This window comes from Dendropsophus ebraccatus, chromosome 4 (assembly GCF_027789765.1).
Source record: "Dendropsophus ebraccatus isolate aDenEbr1 chromosome 4, aDenEbr1.pat, whole genome shotgun sequence".
Lineage (NCBI taxonomy): Eukaryota > Metazoa > Chordata > Amphibia > Anura > Hylidae > Dendropsophus > Dendropsophus ebraccatus.
Window position 1 is genome coordinate 77,185,242 of NC_091457.1, and position 15,591 is coordinate 77,200,832.

Here is a 15,591-nt window from a genome sequence, read left to right on the forward strand (position 1 = left end):
AAGGATATCCTGGCTATGAAGACGGTCAGAAGAAAACAATTTTTTCTAGTGGACTGGAGAGGTTTTGGTCCTGAGGAGAGATTCTGGGAACCCGAGACTAACATCCTAGATCTTATCAAGAGATTCCTGCAGGCAAGAAAGAGGGGGAGGCCAAAGGGGGGGGGTACTGTCGTGGCTGCGGCGGCGTCCCGCCCTCCAGGCCGCCGCCGCAACTCCTCCTACCCGCGGGCAGCCGCCGGTGACCCAGTACCGGGACCCGGCGCGGCTGCTAGTTCGGCCCCTGGGGGCGCCTCACCTTCCTCCGCTCCTGTTTCCCCCTGTGCCGGCCGGCGCGCGTGTCCCCGCCTCCTAGGGCGCACACGCGTCGGCTGTCTCAGATTTAAAGGGCTAGTCCGCCCCTAATTGGAAGTTACACTGAATCACTCCCTATAAATCCCAGCATGCCCTGTCCCTCGTGTTGGAGCCTCTACATGCTTCCCATAGCGTTTGGCCCAGCTCCCTGTTGTTCCTGACCTCAGTCCCTGTTCCTGTCCACTGACCCGGTCCCTAGTCCCTGTCCACTGCCTTCCTATTGTTCCTGAGTACTGTCTGCCACCTGCGATTATGCCTACAGACCTCTGCCTGCACTATCTCCTGCCTACTGCTCCTGCCACGCCTCGCCTGCTGTCACTAGCAACCAAGCCAGAGTTGCCTGCCGCAGCAAGTCTGTCCCGCCTTGCGGCGGGCTCTGGTGAAAACCAGCGGCCCCTTAGACTCCGCTCCCTGGTGAGGTTAGTGCCATCGCTAGTGACGGTTCAGTGGATCCACGACTCCAGGCGTTACAATTCTCTACCTGTAACACCACACAGCACACTGTATTCTCTACCTGTAACACCACACAGCACCCTGTATTCTCTACCTGTAACACCACACAGCACACTGTATTCTCTATCTGTAACGCTGATATTGGAATAAATCAAAGAACTTTTTAAATTAAAATGTATTTTTCTTTTCTTTTCTTTTCATCTTCACACACATATTATGATCGAGCATCTTTTATGTTTGAAGTTGATTAGTTGATCCTCTTAGCGGTTTAGCATCATTTACTTGTGTTACTGCATCATTTTTGTGAAGATGCTGCAGTACTGCAATGACACTCCAACATGTGTGAACACAGCTCTAATTTCACTGCAGAGTTTTGCACAATCAGTGAAGTTGAAACACCTGCTTCTGCCCGGTCAGAGATGGCGAATCACGCCCTGCCCCCCTTTGCATCATCAGCCTGTATCTAGCAAACACACACAATGTGAGACAGAGGCATGGAATATTTGTCTCCTAAAGTGGGAAAGCAGTGGGAGCAGGAGACAATGTGAATTGGCACAGAAGCCATTTTTCTTCACTTCCAGGATTTCTATCAGCTATCAGTGTGGCAGAACCGCACAGATACGGTAATACATCATATAGACACATCTATATAACTTTTAATGTACTTTTAATAGAAAACAAATTTTCCTTATCCGGAGTTCACCATTAACTTTATGACCAAGAAACATGAAAAAATAGCAGTTAGCACCATTCTCTTGTGCCTCGGCCGTACTGCGACAAATTAATAATACCCACCCCGCAGGTGGAGGTGCTCAGCCAAAGGAAGAAGGGCCAGCTGGTTTTACTAAGAGGCATGCACCTCTTAGTGAATCCGGCCTGAGAAAATGGGACGGGTCCTAATTTAAGACCGGCGTACTTGTACAACGGTCTTAATAAATGCCCCCCTAAGTTTCCAATTTATAAAGAGGTAGTTCATCCCTAACATATTTGTAAATCCCTTTATTAACCAAAAAAAGACTCATTACCCCACCAAAACAGCTATAAAGTCTTGGCCATTAGTTGTCCACTGCCTGTTGTCAAGTGAGATCTGTCTCTAGTAATAGTTAAATCAGGACAAACTAGAAGAATTTAGACTTAAGAATTTCATGAGGGAAAGAGAGAGAGCGATTGGGAGACCCTCTCTGCCTGATGAAGATGATCAATACTGTTTCTCCAAGGTAAATCAAGGCTTCTTGTTCATCTCTCACCACCCTAAGCTGCTGTCCCTTGTGTAAATAACATGTCAATTCTTTGGGTGGATGGTGGAGTTCGCGTTAGACATCCTCCTCAATCAATGGGATAGGGGGAACTTCGAGCTGGGTCTGCAGCGCAGACGCTGCTTGAAATTACACACAAATTCTATAGTGTGAATGGGCCCTTACCAAGGAATATTTTCCCAGTTTTTATCTAAGATGTTGTACTTGCTGCAGTATAAGGAAGAGTTTCTTCATGTGGGTATATGTCATAGTACAAGAGTGTGAACAAGTTAGATTTTACAGATATTTTCCTATGACGAATAGAATTGCATGCTACTATATAATACATGTGACACAACAATAAGTAGGGGGTAACGTCTTTAGGCTTTATATCTATTTTTTCATTGTTTAATTCTGTAATCTATAGAACATATCTATTGAGCTGCATATGGTAAACATACCATGGGGATAACACAACTGTACCCAGAGAAAACAGTCTGAATAATCAGTATAGTATCCTGTTCCCTGAGCACCATGTGAACACATAAGAATGTGCAAAATATGGCACTCTGTATTCAAAATTTTACACATCTATGCACTATAAAGCTCTAGATAGTCACTTCTTGATACTTGCTACTATGTAGGTACTGTTTCTTAACCTGAACAATGTAGTGTTGTGTTGGTCAACATATTCACAATACTTTTTTGTTATACTTATTCTAGAAGTGTCATACCTTTCATGAAGATAGTTTACTCCCAGAAGAAGTTGGATTAACCATTCTATGACATGTCCTTCTGTAAAGCTCTCACCTTCGCCCTTCTGCTGTTGGATGTAACAGTCAAGATCTCCACCCTGACAAAGTAAGATTATACAAGAGTTATACAATTATTATACAATATTTACTAGAGATGAGCGAGTAGTGAAATATTCGACTTTCGAGAATTCGAATCGAGTAGTCACCGAGATTCGACTATTCGAACAAATATTTGATCCCATTATAGTCTATGGGAAAAAAATTTGCAGCACGTTGAAATCCAAATTCGACCACTTGGAGGTCAGCAAGTCCCCCATGAAACCTCCCTAAACGATTCCAACACCTCCGGAATGACACTGGGACATTAGGGGAAGCATGCCTGGGTTCACCCAACACCTCAAAATCGCAGTATAATGCCACTCTCCGCAGTTGCGAAGGAAAAATATTTGTGGACGATTTACAAACGTTTACGGCAATGTTCACACATTTTCTTCGTATTTCTTGTGCAGCGTTACATACATGATTCCAATGTGTGTCCGTAGAGCGTCATGTTATTCGCGCATAACACGCGTCATGCTGTACAAACGTTACTGGAACAGTATGTATGACGTGCCTTTTTCTGGGCTACTGGAACAGTATATATCAGGTGCCCTTAGTGGGCTACTGGAACAATATGTATCACATGCCTTTTACTGGGCTACTGGAACAGTATATATCATGTGCCCTTAGGGGGCTATTGGAACAGTATATATCAGGTGCCCTTAGTGGGCTACTGGAACAGTATGTATAACGTGCCCTTAGTGGGCTAAACCAGGGACACTATAAGTCACTTGTACACACAGGGTACTGGAATGAATACACCTGCTGATGCTGCTGCTGCTATCATCTATTTCTTAGCACTGAGAAGTGCTTTGGATTCAGAGATGACCTTTTTTGCTTGATCTTAGCCCTGAAAAGGACTTTTGGAAGTACTGTTCTCGATCCTATATGATTTTAAACACGAATCTTCCTTTCTATTTAAAAAATTATAAATAAAGATTGAAGTTAAAAAAAAAAAAAAGAAAAGGACTTTTGGGTTCTGTAGTAAGCCTGCCTGACCAAAACGCTACTAAAACCTATTTCTCCCTGCTGCAAGATCTTTCCCTGGCTAGGTTAAAAGCGCATCTGTGGTCGAGAGGCGAGAGCCAAGTATTTAAGATTCGAGGTCATGTGGTTCAGCCATCCAATGAGGGTAGATGCCGTTTTCACGCTGCGTGCGTACTCCCAGGGTCCCTCACAGCCTCACTGCATGGTGATTTGATTAAAAAAAAGCGCCAACTGCGATGGGAAGGCTTTCGAATGTTTCCTGCATATTCGCCACACTACTCGATTGAATTCGAATCTTTCGAATACCGCAATATTCGAATACCATCTCGATCGAATCGTATTCGCTCATCTCTACTAGTTGCTAATGTGTTTACTACAATTATACCTGTCCCTAAAAGTATATTCAGAAGAAATATATCTGCACATAACACAGTAAACATCCCCACATTACTTAACCCGTTAAGGAGGCAAGGAGGTAGAAGGATCAACAAGGTACAGTATAGTAGCAAGTCGTCTGCAAAAGCAGAGCACTTGAGATGCATAGAGCCAATTCGGACTCCTTTTATGTCATCATTAAGGGTACTATTACACGGAACGATAATCGGCCGAATCGGCCCGATTCGGCCGATTATTGCTCCATTTAATAAATACGACGATCAGCCGATGACAACGATCATCGGCTGATCATTGATATTGGTTTGGACCTATTTTCGTCGGGCGCTGACCGCGCACCGCTACGTGTAATAGCGGTGCGCGGCCAGCGACTGACAATATACATTACCTATCCACGTTCCAGGGTTGCTGCTGCGGTCTTCTTCTCCCCGGGTCCTGCACGCTCTAGCTTCAGAGTGGCCTGTCAGCTGACAGGCCTGTGATTGGCTGGGCGGCCTGTCAGCTGACAGGCCACTCTGAAGTTAGAGCGTGCGGGACCCGCGGAGAAGAAGACCGCAGCAGCCCTGGAGCGTGGATAGGTAATGTATGTAGTTTAAACAAGGGCTGCAAGGAGATCGGTAACGATGTCCATGCAGCCCTTGTTTAACGATTATCGGGCCGTGTAATAGGTCCAGTAAACGAGCGACGATCTAGCAGATCACTTCTCGTTTACAGGTACTATCAGGCCCCCATCGGCCCGTGTAATACCACCCTAAGTCTGAGGGCTTGCAGCAGATGCTCCATCACCAGCACATAAAGCAAGGGGGACAGGGGGAAGCCCTGACGCGTCCGATTTTGTATCGGGAAAGGGGCAGATAAGGAACCATTAATGTGAATTTGGGCCTGAGGGTGTTGATAAAGGGACAGGATTTTAGAAAGAAAATAGGACCCAATCCCACCCCCCTAAGCACGCCCTCCATGAAACCCCAGTCCACCCGATCAAATGCTTTTTCAGCATCTAACGAAAGTAACATACTGGGGACGCCTGAGGTTTTGAGCCTGTGCAACAACAAGAACGTTTTAAGCGTGTTGTCTCTCACTTCTCTTGCAGGGACGAATCCCACTTGATCTGGGTGGACCAGGGTCTCCAGAAGGGGCGCCAGACGCAGGGCCAGAAGCTTAGCATACAGTTTGGTGTCCGTATTTATAAGGGAGTTGGGGCGATAAATGGGGCATAAGTTTGGATCTTTACCTTCCTTAGGTATCACCTTGATATATGCTAAGTTAAACGTGGGCGGGAGGGGGGATGTATCTGAGATGGCTTTAAAAACTGAGAGGAGACGTGGGGATAGTTCTGAATGGAGTATTTTATAGAATTTGGATGTATACCCATCCGGGCCAGGACCTTTACCCGTGGGCCAATTCAGTAGGGCAAAAAGGTTCTTCTAAGGCTGAGAGTGTATCGGGGGGCAATTTGGGAAGAAATGTTTGTTCCAAGAACCTGCTCAGGTCACCTGTCGTAGCCTCAGAAGGTGAGGGGAGGGAGTAGAGCCCAGAATAGTATGACCTAAAGGCCTCCAAGATTTCTGATGGGAGGTGAGTTAGCGTACCAGAGTCACTCTTCACCGACTGAATGTGTAAGGAGGCACGCTTGTCTCTCAGCACCCGTGCCAGTAGTCTCCCCCACTTGTCGCCCCATTCATAGTACAAGCTCGAGCAGATTTGCCTATGTCTATTGTGCTTGTGATCTATCAGTGTCTTCACTTCATTACATACTTTAAGTACATACTATGTGTTTCGTCTCCAGATCATGCAGTTCACTGAGCAATTTTTGGAGCTTACACGCTGCCGCTTTTTTCAGTCTAGCACCATGCTTAATTAGCACTCCCCGTAGAACGCATTTTAATGTCTCCCACGGAGTCTGGGCTGACGTTAGATCGTTAGCGTGATCTAGGTTAAAATTAGTGATGGTGGTTTTAAGATCTGCCAAGCAAAGTACATCAGAGAGCAGAGACTCATTTAACTTCCATGTGAAGGTACGGGGGGCATCCGATGGAAGCGAAAGGAGACAGACAGTGAACCGGTGCATGATCGGACTGAACAATGTTACCTATGGACGAGGAGACAACGCAAGGTAAGAGGTGGTGACTAACAAAAACATAATCAATACGGCTTTATAGACTATGAACATGTGAATAGAAGGAGTAGTCCTTATCAGTCAGGTGCAGTAGTCTCCACACGTCATTCAATTGCAGTGAGTGGAGAGACCACCGCATCCTATTAATTTTGTTATATGTGAGCAAGGAGCGGCCCGAGGAGGTGTCCAGTTGCGGGTTTAAGGCCACATTCAGATCGCCTCCCAGGATAATGTCACCCTGAGCAAAGTCCGTTAAAGCATCCAGGGCCTTAGAAAGAAATGTATGCTGGCCATGGTTGGGGGCATAGATGGTGGCGATTGTGAATAGCTGGCCCATAATAGTACAACACACAAAAAGGTACCGCGCCTCTGGGTCCTCCCTCGTCTCGAGGATAGTACAGGGCACTTGTGAAAGAATATAGTTACTCCTTTGGTCTTACCCAGGGTATTACTACTTTGATACCAGGTGGGAAAGTAAATGCGGGATTCTGTGACTTTAGGAAATGCGTTTCCTGCACACATAGAATCGTCGCGCTCATCTTGTGCATTGACAGGGATCAATTTCTTTATCATTTCTCTTTTATTTTGTGGTGTATTCTTTCAGGATGGTATTATATTTTTTTTTCCAAATGGCATTTAAAATTTTAAATAATTATTGGGAATTGTTAAATTGTCATCAGTAATCTGATCCCACTCTCTGTTTCATGTACTTTAGTAATAGCTCATAGGGACCCCTAAAAAGTGACCCAGGCTATGATTTCCTACATAAATGAAACCATTGATCATGCTCCTAAATTCCCTAATTCTCACACCCCTAATGTCAGCGCACCTTTTTGATGGCACAGCCAATTGTGTATATTTTATTTTTACAATTAAAGGCAACATTACTTTGGAAAAGTAGCATTTGTGATCATTTGATCATCTTTCAATAATAATAATAATAATTTTTATTTATATAGCGGCAACAGATTCCGCAGCACTTTACAATTCTGGGGTACATACATAGACAGAAATCAGTCATTACAGAGATATACATATAGTTATCCATACAAGAGGAGTGAGGTCCCTGCTCGCATGCATGAGCTTACACACTATCAGGAGGGGGTTTGAGACAGTATGGCAGAGGGGCAAAGTGCTTCATTGTTCTTATGGTCCGGCCATCTTTATAAATAAGGCAGTGCAAGTAAGGGTGGGTGAACCTGTTCTTATGACTATGTCCACCCACAGAAGTCTGTTATTTCCATTCCTAATACTGTATTCTCATACAGGAATAATTTTTTTCTGTTTTTAAAGGATATCTAATAATAAAACTGTTCAATATCAATACACTATGGGCTTAATTACAGTTTTGTTCGGGTTTTGGCTGGACTTCTTTCACCTGACAATACTCAAATACTGTCTTCATTATGGGGACTAGTGATACTTTACTGTTCAGACGAATGGTAATGGACACGGTCTCTTTATATATTTTGAAGGTGATTGGTTGTTTTGTGCGCCTAACTGTTCCTACTTTCCCGGGCAGGGACCTGTTATGGTGTACTGCATCGCTTACCACATTCGTTTCTCATATAGGGATTGATGTGGCTACAGAGATGTTGTATGACCAGTCACTATAAAGTAAGGCTGGGTTTACACTGGGTTTTTGCAATCTGTTTAATGGATCCGTTTTTTGTAACGGACAAAAAAAATAGTGTCAGCAACCTTTTTGTGTCCGTCAAAAAAAAAACGGATCCATTTTGATCCGTATTTTTTATAATGGAAGTCAATGGAAAAACTGATCAAAACGGATGCACACAACTGCATCTGTTTCTTCAAAAAACGGATGAAAAAAACGGATTGCAAAAACGCAGTGTGAACCCAGCCTTATAAACTTGTTGTCATAGCCCTACAAGTGTTCTTTCATATTTCGAAAAAAAAAGTCCAGTTTTCCACACAGTTGAATCTTCCTCAATTTTTTTTATATATTGCATTTCACAACAGTACTATTTTTTCCTGCTACAACTAATTAGGGTTGGTTCACACTGCGTTTTTGCAATCCGTTTAACGGATCCGTTTTTTTTAACGGTCAAAAAAGTAGTGTCAACACTTATTGTGCGTAAAAAAAAAAACGCATCCGTTTTGATCCGTTTTTTTTATAATGGAAGTCAATGGAAAAACGGATCAAAAACGGATTTACACAAATGCATCTGTTTTTTGCAATCCGTTTTTTGCAAAAAAAAGGATCAGTTAAACAGATGCTGAAAATGCAGTGTGAACCTAGCCTTACATGTCAGACCAGAATGTTGTTCTTGATGTCATCAGAGTGACACAAATGCGAGATATCTGCTTCTGTGGCAACACATAGTCATATTTACAGGTAGTTACTGTTTTAGGGACAGGCCCCCTTAGGGGTACACAGCTTTAATTCTCTACTTTTTGTTGCCAATAGGAACTTTACAATTTTTACACCTGTTGATTTTTAAAATTTGTTTGTTAATTCACCTGTGCATTGATTTTGTCCAAAATATATTCCCTTTGGGGTCTAGTTTCCAAAATGGGGTAATTTTTTTTTTTTGGGGGGGGGGGGGTCTGTTGTTCTGGGAGCTCTATACCCCTCCAAGAGAACAATGGGGCCTAAGAGATTTTTTTAAGCAAAATGGGTGCCCTAAAATCATTGAATCCCGCTGTGTGTCCATACATCGAGTAAGGGTCACAACAGTTATGTTTTTTAACTTAGAAGAAATGGGATGATATATTAGGGGGTGCCTTTTCTCATTGTTATGTGTGAAAGACGGATGACATGTCTTTAAAATGACACATCGGAAAAAAAGAAGAAGAAAATTTTGTCACTTTCACCTGCTTTGTATTATTTTTTTTCAAACACTGTGTGGTTAAAATACTCACTCTACCCCTAGATGAATTTCTTATGGGGTCTAGTTTCCAAAATGGGGTCATTTGTGTGGGTTTCAATACCTCTCCATAAGTACAATGGGGCCTAATTGATTGGCGTTAGGGTCCATTTACACAGAAAGATTATCTGACAGATCTATCTGCCAAAGATTTGAAGCCAAAGATTTCTCCTCTTTTCAAATCCATTACTGGCTTTGGCTTCAAATCTTTGGCAGATAATCTGTTAGATAATCTTTCTGTGTAAATGGACCCTTACATTAGGGGGTGCCTTTTCTCCTTATCATGCATTTAGAAGGGATAACATGTCTTTAAAATGACACATAGGAAAAAAAAGAAAGAAATTTACGAATTCCTTATGGGGTCTAGTTTTTAAAATGGGGTCATTTGTGGGGGTTTTATACTGTTCTGACATGTATAAGGCTCTGAAACTTTGCTTGATGTAGGAAATAAAATGCACTTCACAATTTTTTAAATGTATGGTTAATTTTGTTTCAAATTTGAGTAATTTTTTTTCAAAACTAATGCCAAAACAAAGGAAACAGATGGAAATATATGTATGGAAATTTTTTTTTTCCAGAAAGTACATATATAAGTGAAATATTATAGTTCAAAGTTGAAAAAAAAGAAAAATGTTCAAAATTGTTCACATTTTTTGCTTTTTTTAAATCTATTTAAAAAAAAATGATATCAAACCTTGAATAGCGTACAAGATGTGACAAAAAAAACATCTTAAAACCGCTTGGATGTATGAAACCGTTATAGAGTTAAGATTAAGTGAACCAAAATTTGGTCTGGTCATTAAAGCCACTCTGTACCCACAATCTGACCCCCCCCCCCCCCCCACAAACCACTTTTACCTTCGGATAGCTGCTTTTAATCCAAGATCTGTCCTGGGGTCCGTTCGGCAGGTGATGCAGTTATTGTCCTAAAAAACAACTTTTAAACTTACAGCCCCGTGCCCAACGGCCAGGGCTTAGAGTATCTGTGCCCTAAATTTGCACCACCCCTCCGTCCCTCCTCCCCACCCTCTTCATTATTAGAAATGCCACAGGAACATTTTCTCCTGTCTGAACACTGCACAGGTGCCTTAATAATCCAGCCCATGTGTCGGGCTGACACAGGTGGGGAATAGGAGGCAATCTGCCTGGAGCATTCCTAATGATGGGGAGGGCGGGGAGGAGGGACAGAGAGGTTGTGCCAGCCTAATGCATACACAATCTAAGCCCATGCCGTTGGCCACGGGGATGCCAGTTTAAAAGCTGTTTTTTAGGACAATAACTGCATCACCTGCCAAACAGACCCCAGAACAGGTTTTGGATTAAAAGCAGCTATCCGAAGGTACAAGAGGTTTTGGGGGGGGGGAGCAGATTGTGGGTACAGAGTCACTTTAAGGCCCAAACAGGCTTGGTCTCTAAGGAGTTAATTTGTAGGAAAACCTTACAGAAAGTGTTTCAATTTCCCTGCAGCACCAGCATTCATTTGACTGGATGGTCTGTATAACACAGAATAGGACTGGTCCTCTAGACACTCTTTACAACTGCTTTCCTCTTTACCTAAAAAATGTGAAGCCTAAAAAGAAGAACCCTGTCTATTAACTTCTTATGGCTATGTTCACACGTGGTAAGACACCGGCTGGGTCACGGAACGGCTGATGTTTGAGAAAATCATCCTGGCCAATACTGCAGTACTGGCCGGATGATGTTCTCCGCCGCTGAATTCGGATGCCACAATGCCGCACGCTCCGTTGTGTGAACTGACAAGGTTTTCCTGCGGCCGCTACTCATTAAATGGCGGCCGCAGAAAACTGACATGTCAGTTTCTTGCGGCACCGCTAGGGACCCCAGCCAGAGTGTATACTTTTGGGGAGATTTATCAAAGGGTGTAAAATTTAGACTGGTGCAAACTGGCCACAGCAACCAATCACAGCTCCTCTTTTCTTTCACCAGAGTTGGAAGCTGAGCTGTGATTGGTTGCTGTGGGCAGTTTGCACCAGTCAAAATTTTACACCCTTTGATAAATCTCCCCCTGTGTATACACTCCGGCCGGGATTCCTCAGAAGGCAGCACTACGTAAGTTCCATAGTAATCAAGGCCGTTTTTACAAGTTGAGTATATGGAGGAGGTAAACCCTTGTACATACAGCATATACCCTTATATGTACAGCCTAGGGACAGTAATTCTTCTCTTATTAGAGTATATGTGACTTAACCATAGATCTGTACCTCACAATATTCCGTAACAATGCAGAAATCATTTTTCTCCAGGAAACTTCCAAAGTATTGGACAATGAATGGGTGCCTGAGGTTGCCTAGCAGTTTGGCCTCTTTAGCTGAAGGAAGGGTGGCATCTCCTCTCACAGTATTGCATGGGATCCTTTTAATGACTTTCCTGTAAGACAGTTGTTGAGAAGAGGGTTACATGAGACTGTACATTCTGCATTTAGGACATTCTTCTAACTGTTATGTATGATTAGGAACACATTGAAAATATAAACTGGTTTTGTACAAGGATGTGGATATATAATTTGTGGCCTTTTAGCTGTATGTAGTTGTAATATACATGCAAAGAATACATCCCTAAGGCTGCCATGGGCCAAAAAAATTTGGTCTTTTCATGCCCTCAAGCATTTTTTCAAAAACATGAAAAGGTGCAAAGATATAACAAGATGAGCTACTTTCTGTATGAAATATAAAATGGCATGTACCAGTGCCAAGTTGGAAGCCATATTTCAATTTTGCTATGATAGTCTTTCACCCCTGTGGATTTTCAAGCTGTGAAGAGGAGGCTGGAGGAAGGTTAGAAAGGGCAGGACAATGTATGGGGAATAGTACTCTAATAGGTTTCTCTTGCTTTAGGAATTAAATGGCTTTAGATTCAACGCTGAAGAATACAAAGTAAAAAGAACTAATATACATTACACAGATAACAAAAGTATCAAATATATAAAGGGTTAATATATGAGTGGTAATTTCCAATTCTTCGCCAAGAGATCTCATGGTAATTATTTTATGTCCGACAAGAAAGGTAATTACAATAGCCTAAATCTCCTCTGTCAAGTTCCAGGTTAGCAAAGTAATTGATTTTGACAAGGCTTCCTAATCTACAAAATTAAAATTTTAAGTTATCATTTTGCAGGTTCCTAAAATCTCAATACTTTGATATTAAAACCAAGCCACATCTGGCACTTGAGGCCTTTCCTAGACTATTCAAAAGGAGTCTTTGCTGAAGGCAGAGAAGTATTCAAAAACATTTCAACATCCTTTCTGGTTAAGTAAGTTAAGTAAAATACATGTTAAATCATCCCTCCTCCTAGAGACTAACAATTCATTCCATACATGTCATTACTTTTGTGTCTCCTTTCCCCAGTTCTGAGCCTGCTGCTTTCTGCTGGAGACACAGAAAACTGCATCTAGCTGTTCACTCTGTCTCCTCCTCTCCCTTCTTCCTTCCGAGGCAACTCATGTAAACAGTGTCTCTGGCCAGCTGATTCTGCATTGTTTCTGCACTCTGGGAGGCAAGGAGGGTTAATCACAGTAAGGTCACAAGTAATTTATCCAGGGGTGGACACAGACTGCAGAGGGCCCCTGTGCAAAAAATGTGTTTGGGCCCCCATAACCTATTCGTATCTCCACCTTTCTGCCTTAAAAGCGCACACATATATACGCCCGGGTACCCGGTACATGTGTCCTGGTTTCTCAGGAGGGCCCTACAGCGCAGCACAGATGCTGGGGCCCACTAACTGTACTGCATTCTGTGCAGGCCCAGTGTGGGACTGAGGTACCTGTGGCCCACCAATAGAACTAATCATGGGGGGCACCCAAATAAAGAACCCGTCAGAAGTGACATCCTGACCTGGACCCATCCTGTATCTTGTATATCCAGAATAACAATAACTACAACTCTCAAAAAGCCTTACACTTATGAAGCCCTCAGAGAATGCTGGGAGTTGTAGTTTCCGAGGGGACAACCACTTGAATTGTCTACTCATTTGTGCTTCAAATCCCAGCACATCCTGAGGGCTGCAGAATGCAGTAAATGCTGGGAGTTGTAGTGTTTGCAGCTGTTGTACTTAGAGGGTCCTAGGTGCATTGTACGCTGGATGCTTTGTGGGAAATTAGAATATATAGCTTAGAGTGTGGAAGTGACCCCAGAACAGCACTAATAGGGAATGGAACACATGGCCCCTAAAGCGACTCTGTACCCACAATCTGACCCCTAAAATCGCTTGTACCTTCAGATAGCTGCTTTTAATCCAAGATCTGTCCGTTCGGTAGGTGATGCAGTTATTGTCCTAAAAAACAGCTTTTAAACTGGCAGCCCAAAGGTCGGGGCTTAGATTGTGTATGCATATTACAACCTCTCTGTCCCTCCTCCCCACCCTCTTCATCATTAGGAATGCTCCAGGCAGATTGTCTCCTATTCATCAGCTGTGTGAATATTGAACAAGGGCTGGATCGTTAAAGCACCTGTGCAGTGTTCAGACAGGAGAAAATGTTCCAGTGGCATTCCTAATGATGAAGAGAGGTGGGGAGGAGGGACGGAGGGGTGGTGCAAAGTTAGGGCACAGATACTGTAAGCCCCGGCCGTTGGGCATGGGGCTGCAAGTTTAAAAGTTGTTTTTTAGGGTAATAACTGCATCACCTGCCGAACGGACCCCAGGACAGATCTTGGATTAAAACAGCTACCTGAAGGTACAAGTGGTTTGGTGGGGGGGGGGGGGGGGGCAGATTGTAGGTACAAAGTCGCTTTAATCACTGTAGGGGCACAGGTGGGATACATGTAATGTATGTGGCCGCACAGGTGGGTTACATGTACTGTATGGGGCTGCTTAGGGGGGAGATGAAAGAGAAAAAAACATCCATGCTGCAGGGGGGAGGGGCACAGTTATTTGCAAAAAAGGCATAAACTTGCAATCAAACTTACAAACTTACAATCAGCATCAGCGGGTGGGGGGCTCTGTGATTTCTCTTCCATAGTCCATCCTACAACTTCCAGCAACCTGACAGACACACTGATTTTAAGCACTCACTGTCAGAGCTGCTGCTGTTGCTCCTCTTCCCAGTCCTGTCCCTGGCCTCCATAACCCTGTAGGATCCCTCCATCCCGTCACCACATCCCGTCCCTAGCAGCCATAGCCCTGCAGGATCCCTCCAGCCCCTGTCACCACATTCCGTTCCTGGCAGCCATAACCCTGCAGGATCCCTCCAGCCCCTGCCACCACATGCTCTCTCCTCTCCACCTCACACAAGGTATGCCGGACAGTGGAGTGAAGGAGGGGCTGTCAGCAGCAGTGTGCAGGCGGAGAGAGAAGAGAGGAGAACCAGCCCTGGCCGCCACAGCATCCACTGACTAAATGGGTCCCCCAGGGGCACTTCCCGGGTGCTGATGCCAACTTGGAGGCCCACTACAGACATGTGCCATGCTGAGCTGACACTTTAGAGTCTCAGCCTGGCGGGCCCCTCTATTGGCCTGGGCCCCTGTGCAGCTGAACAGGCTGCAAGTGATATGTCCGCCTCTGAATTTGACTTTAGATTAACTCTCCTGCATTACAGGGTGCAGAGACAGCCGGCCAGGGACACTTGTTATGTCAGCTAGGATTTAAAATGAAGCATCTAACCTGCAGATATGTCCCTATAGTGTCCCCACCATTTTTGAGACTTTTGTGGTTTAATCCAAATGCTAATGAGGCAGTTTGGTGCACTGGGGGCAGGACTACCACTCATCCACCCTGGCCAGCCCCTTTGAACAAATATTTATCTGTCACTCTGCTGAGGAGTGATGTCACTGCAGAGTCCCGCCCCGATATTCAGCAGCGGACAGGGCGGATTCTTGCAGGGCAGTAGTCTCACCCAGGTTCAACAAACCGCCTATTTAGCATTTGGATTAAAATATAAACTATACGAAAACAGCACCGAGGATCAAGGTAAGAAAATTACCATCATCATCAGGACCCATGCACTATAGGGACATATGAGCAGGTTAGATGCTTCTCTAAAACAAAGTTAATGCATTATTTTTAGTCCTTGTTTATTTCTTCTTTGCTTCATTTCAAGTAGATTTATTAAATTTGGACATTAAAGTGAATATACCATCAGGTACATTACAATTCATTACATGAGCCGATCAGGCAATGTACATTCACTTTAAACTGTGCAAATATCAATAAAATCTGGAAAAATCAAGGTCTTCTAAAATTTTTCACTGGTAGGGCATGGTGAGTACTTTATAAATAAAGGCTAACTATAATATCAGTCACAGTAGACATCATCCTGCCTGGCTCGCCACATGTCAGAGACATCATTCAGTTCACTCTA

The 15,591-nt window shown here is 43.7% G+C and overlaps 1 protein-coding gene across 1 annotated transcript in view; it reads right to left on the reverse strand.

Annotated features, from left to right (window-relative positions):
• LOC138788313 (serine/threonine-protein kinase Nek11-like) overlaps window positions 1-15,591 on the reverse strand; it is a 271,682-nt gene that overhangs the window by 165,224 nt on the left and 90,867 nt on the right. The window contains exons 2-3 of the mRNA XM_069966064.1: window positions 11,500-11,665; window positions 2,774-2,892 (exon numbers count right to left, since the gene is read on the reverse strand). Coding sequence (XP_069822165.1) covers window positions 2,774-2,892; window positions 11,500-11,665 — 285 coding nt within the window. The remainder of the gene's footprint in view (window positions 1-2,773; window positions 2,893-11,499; window positions 11,666-15,591) is intronic.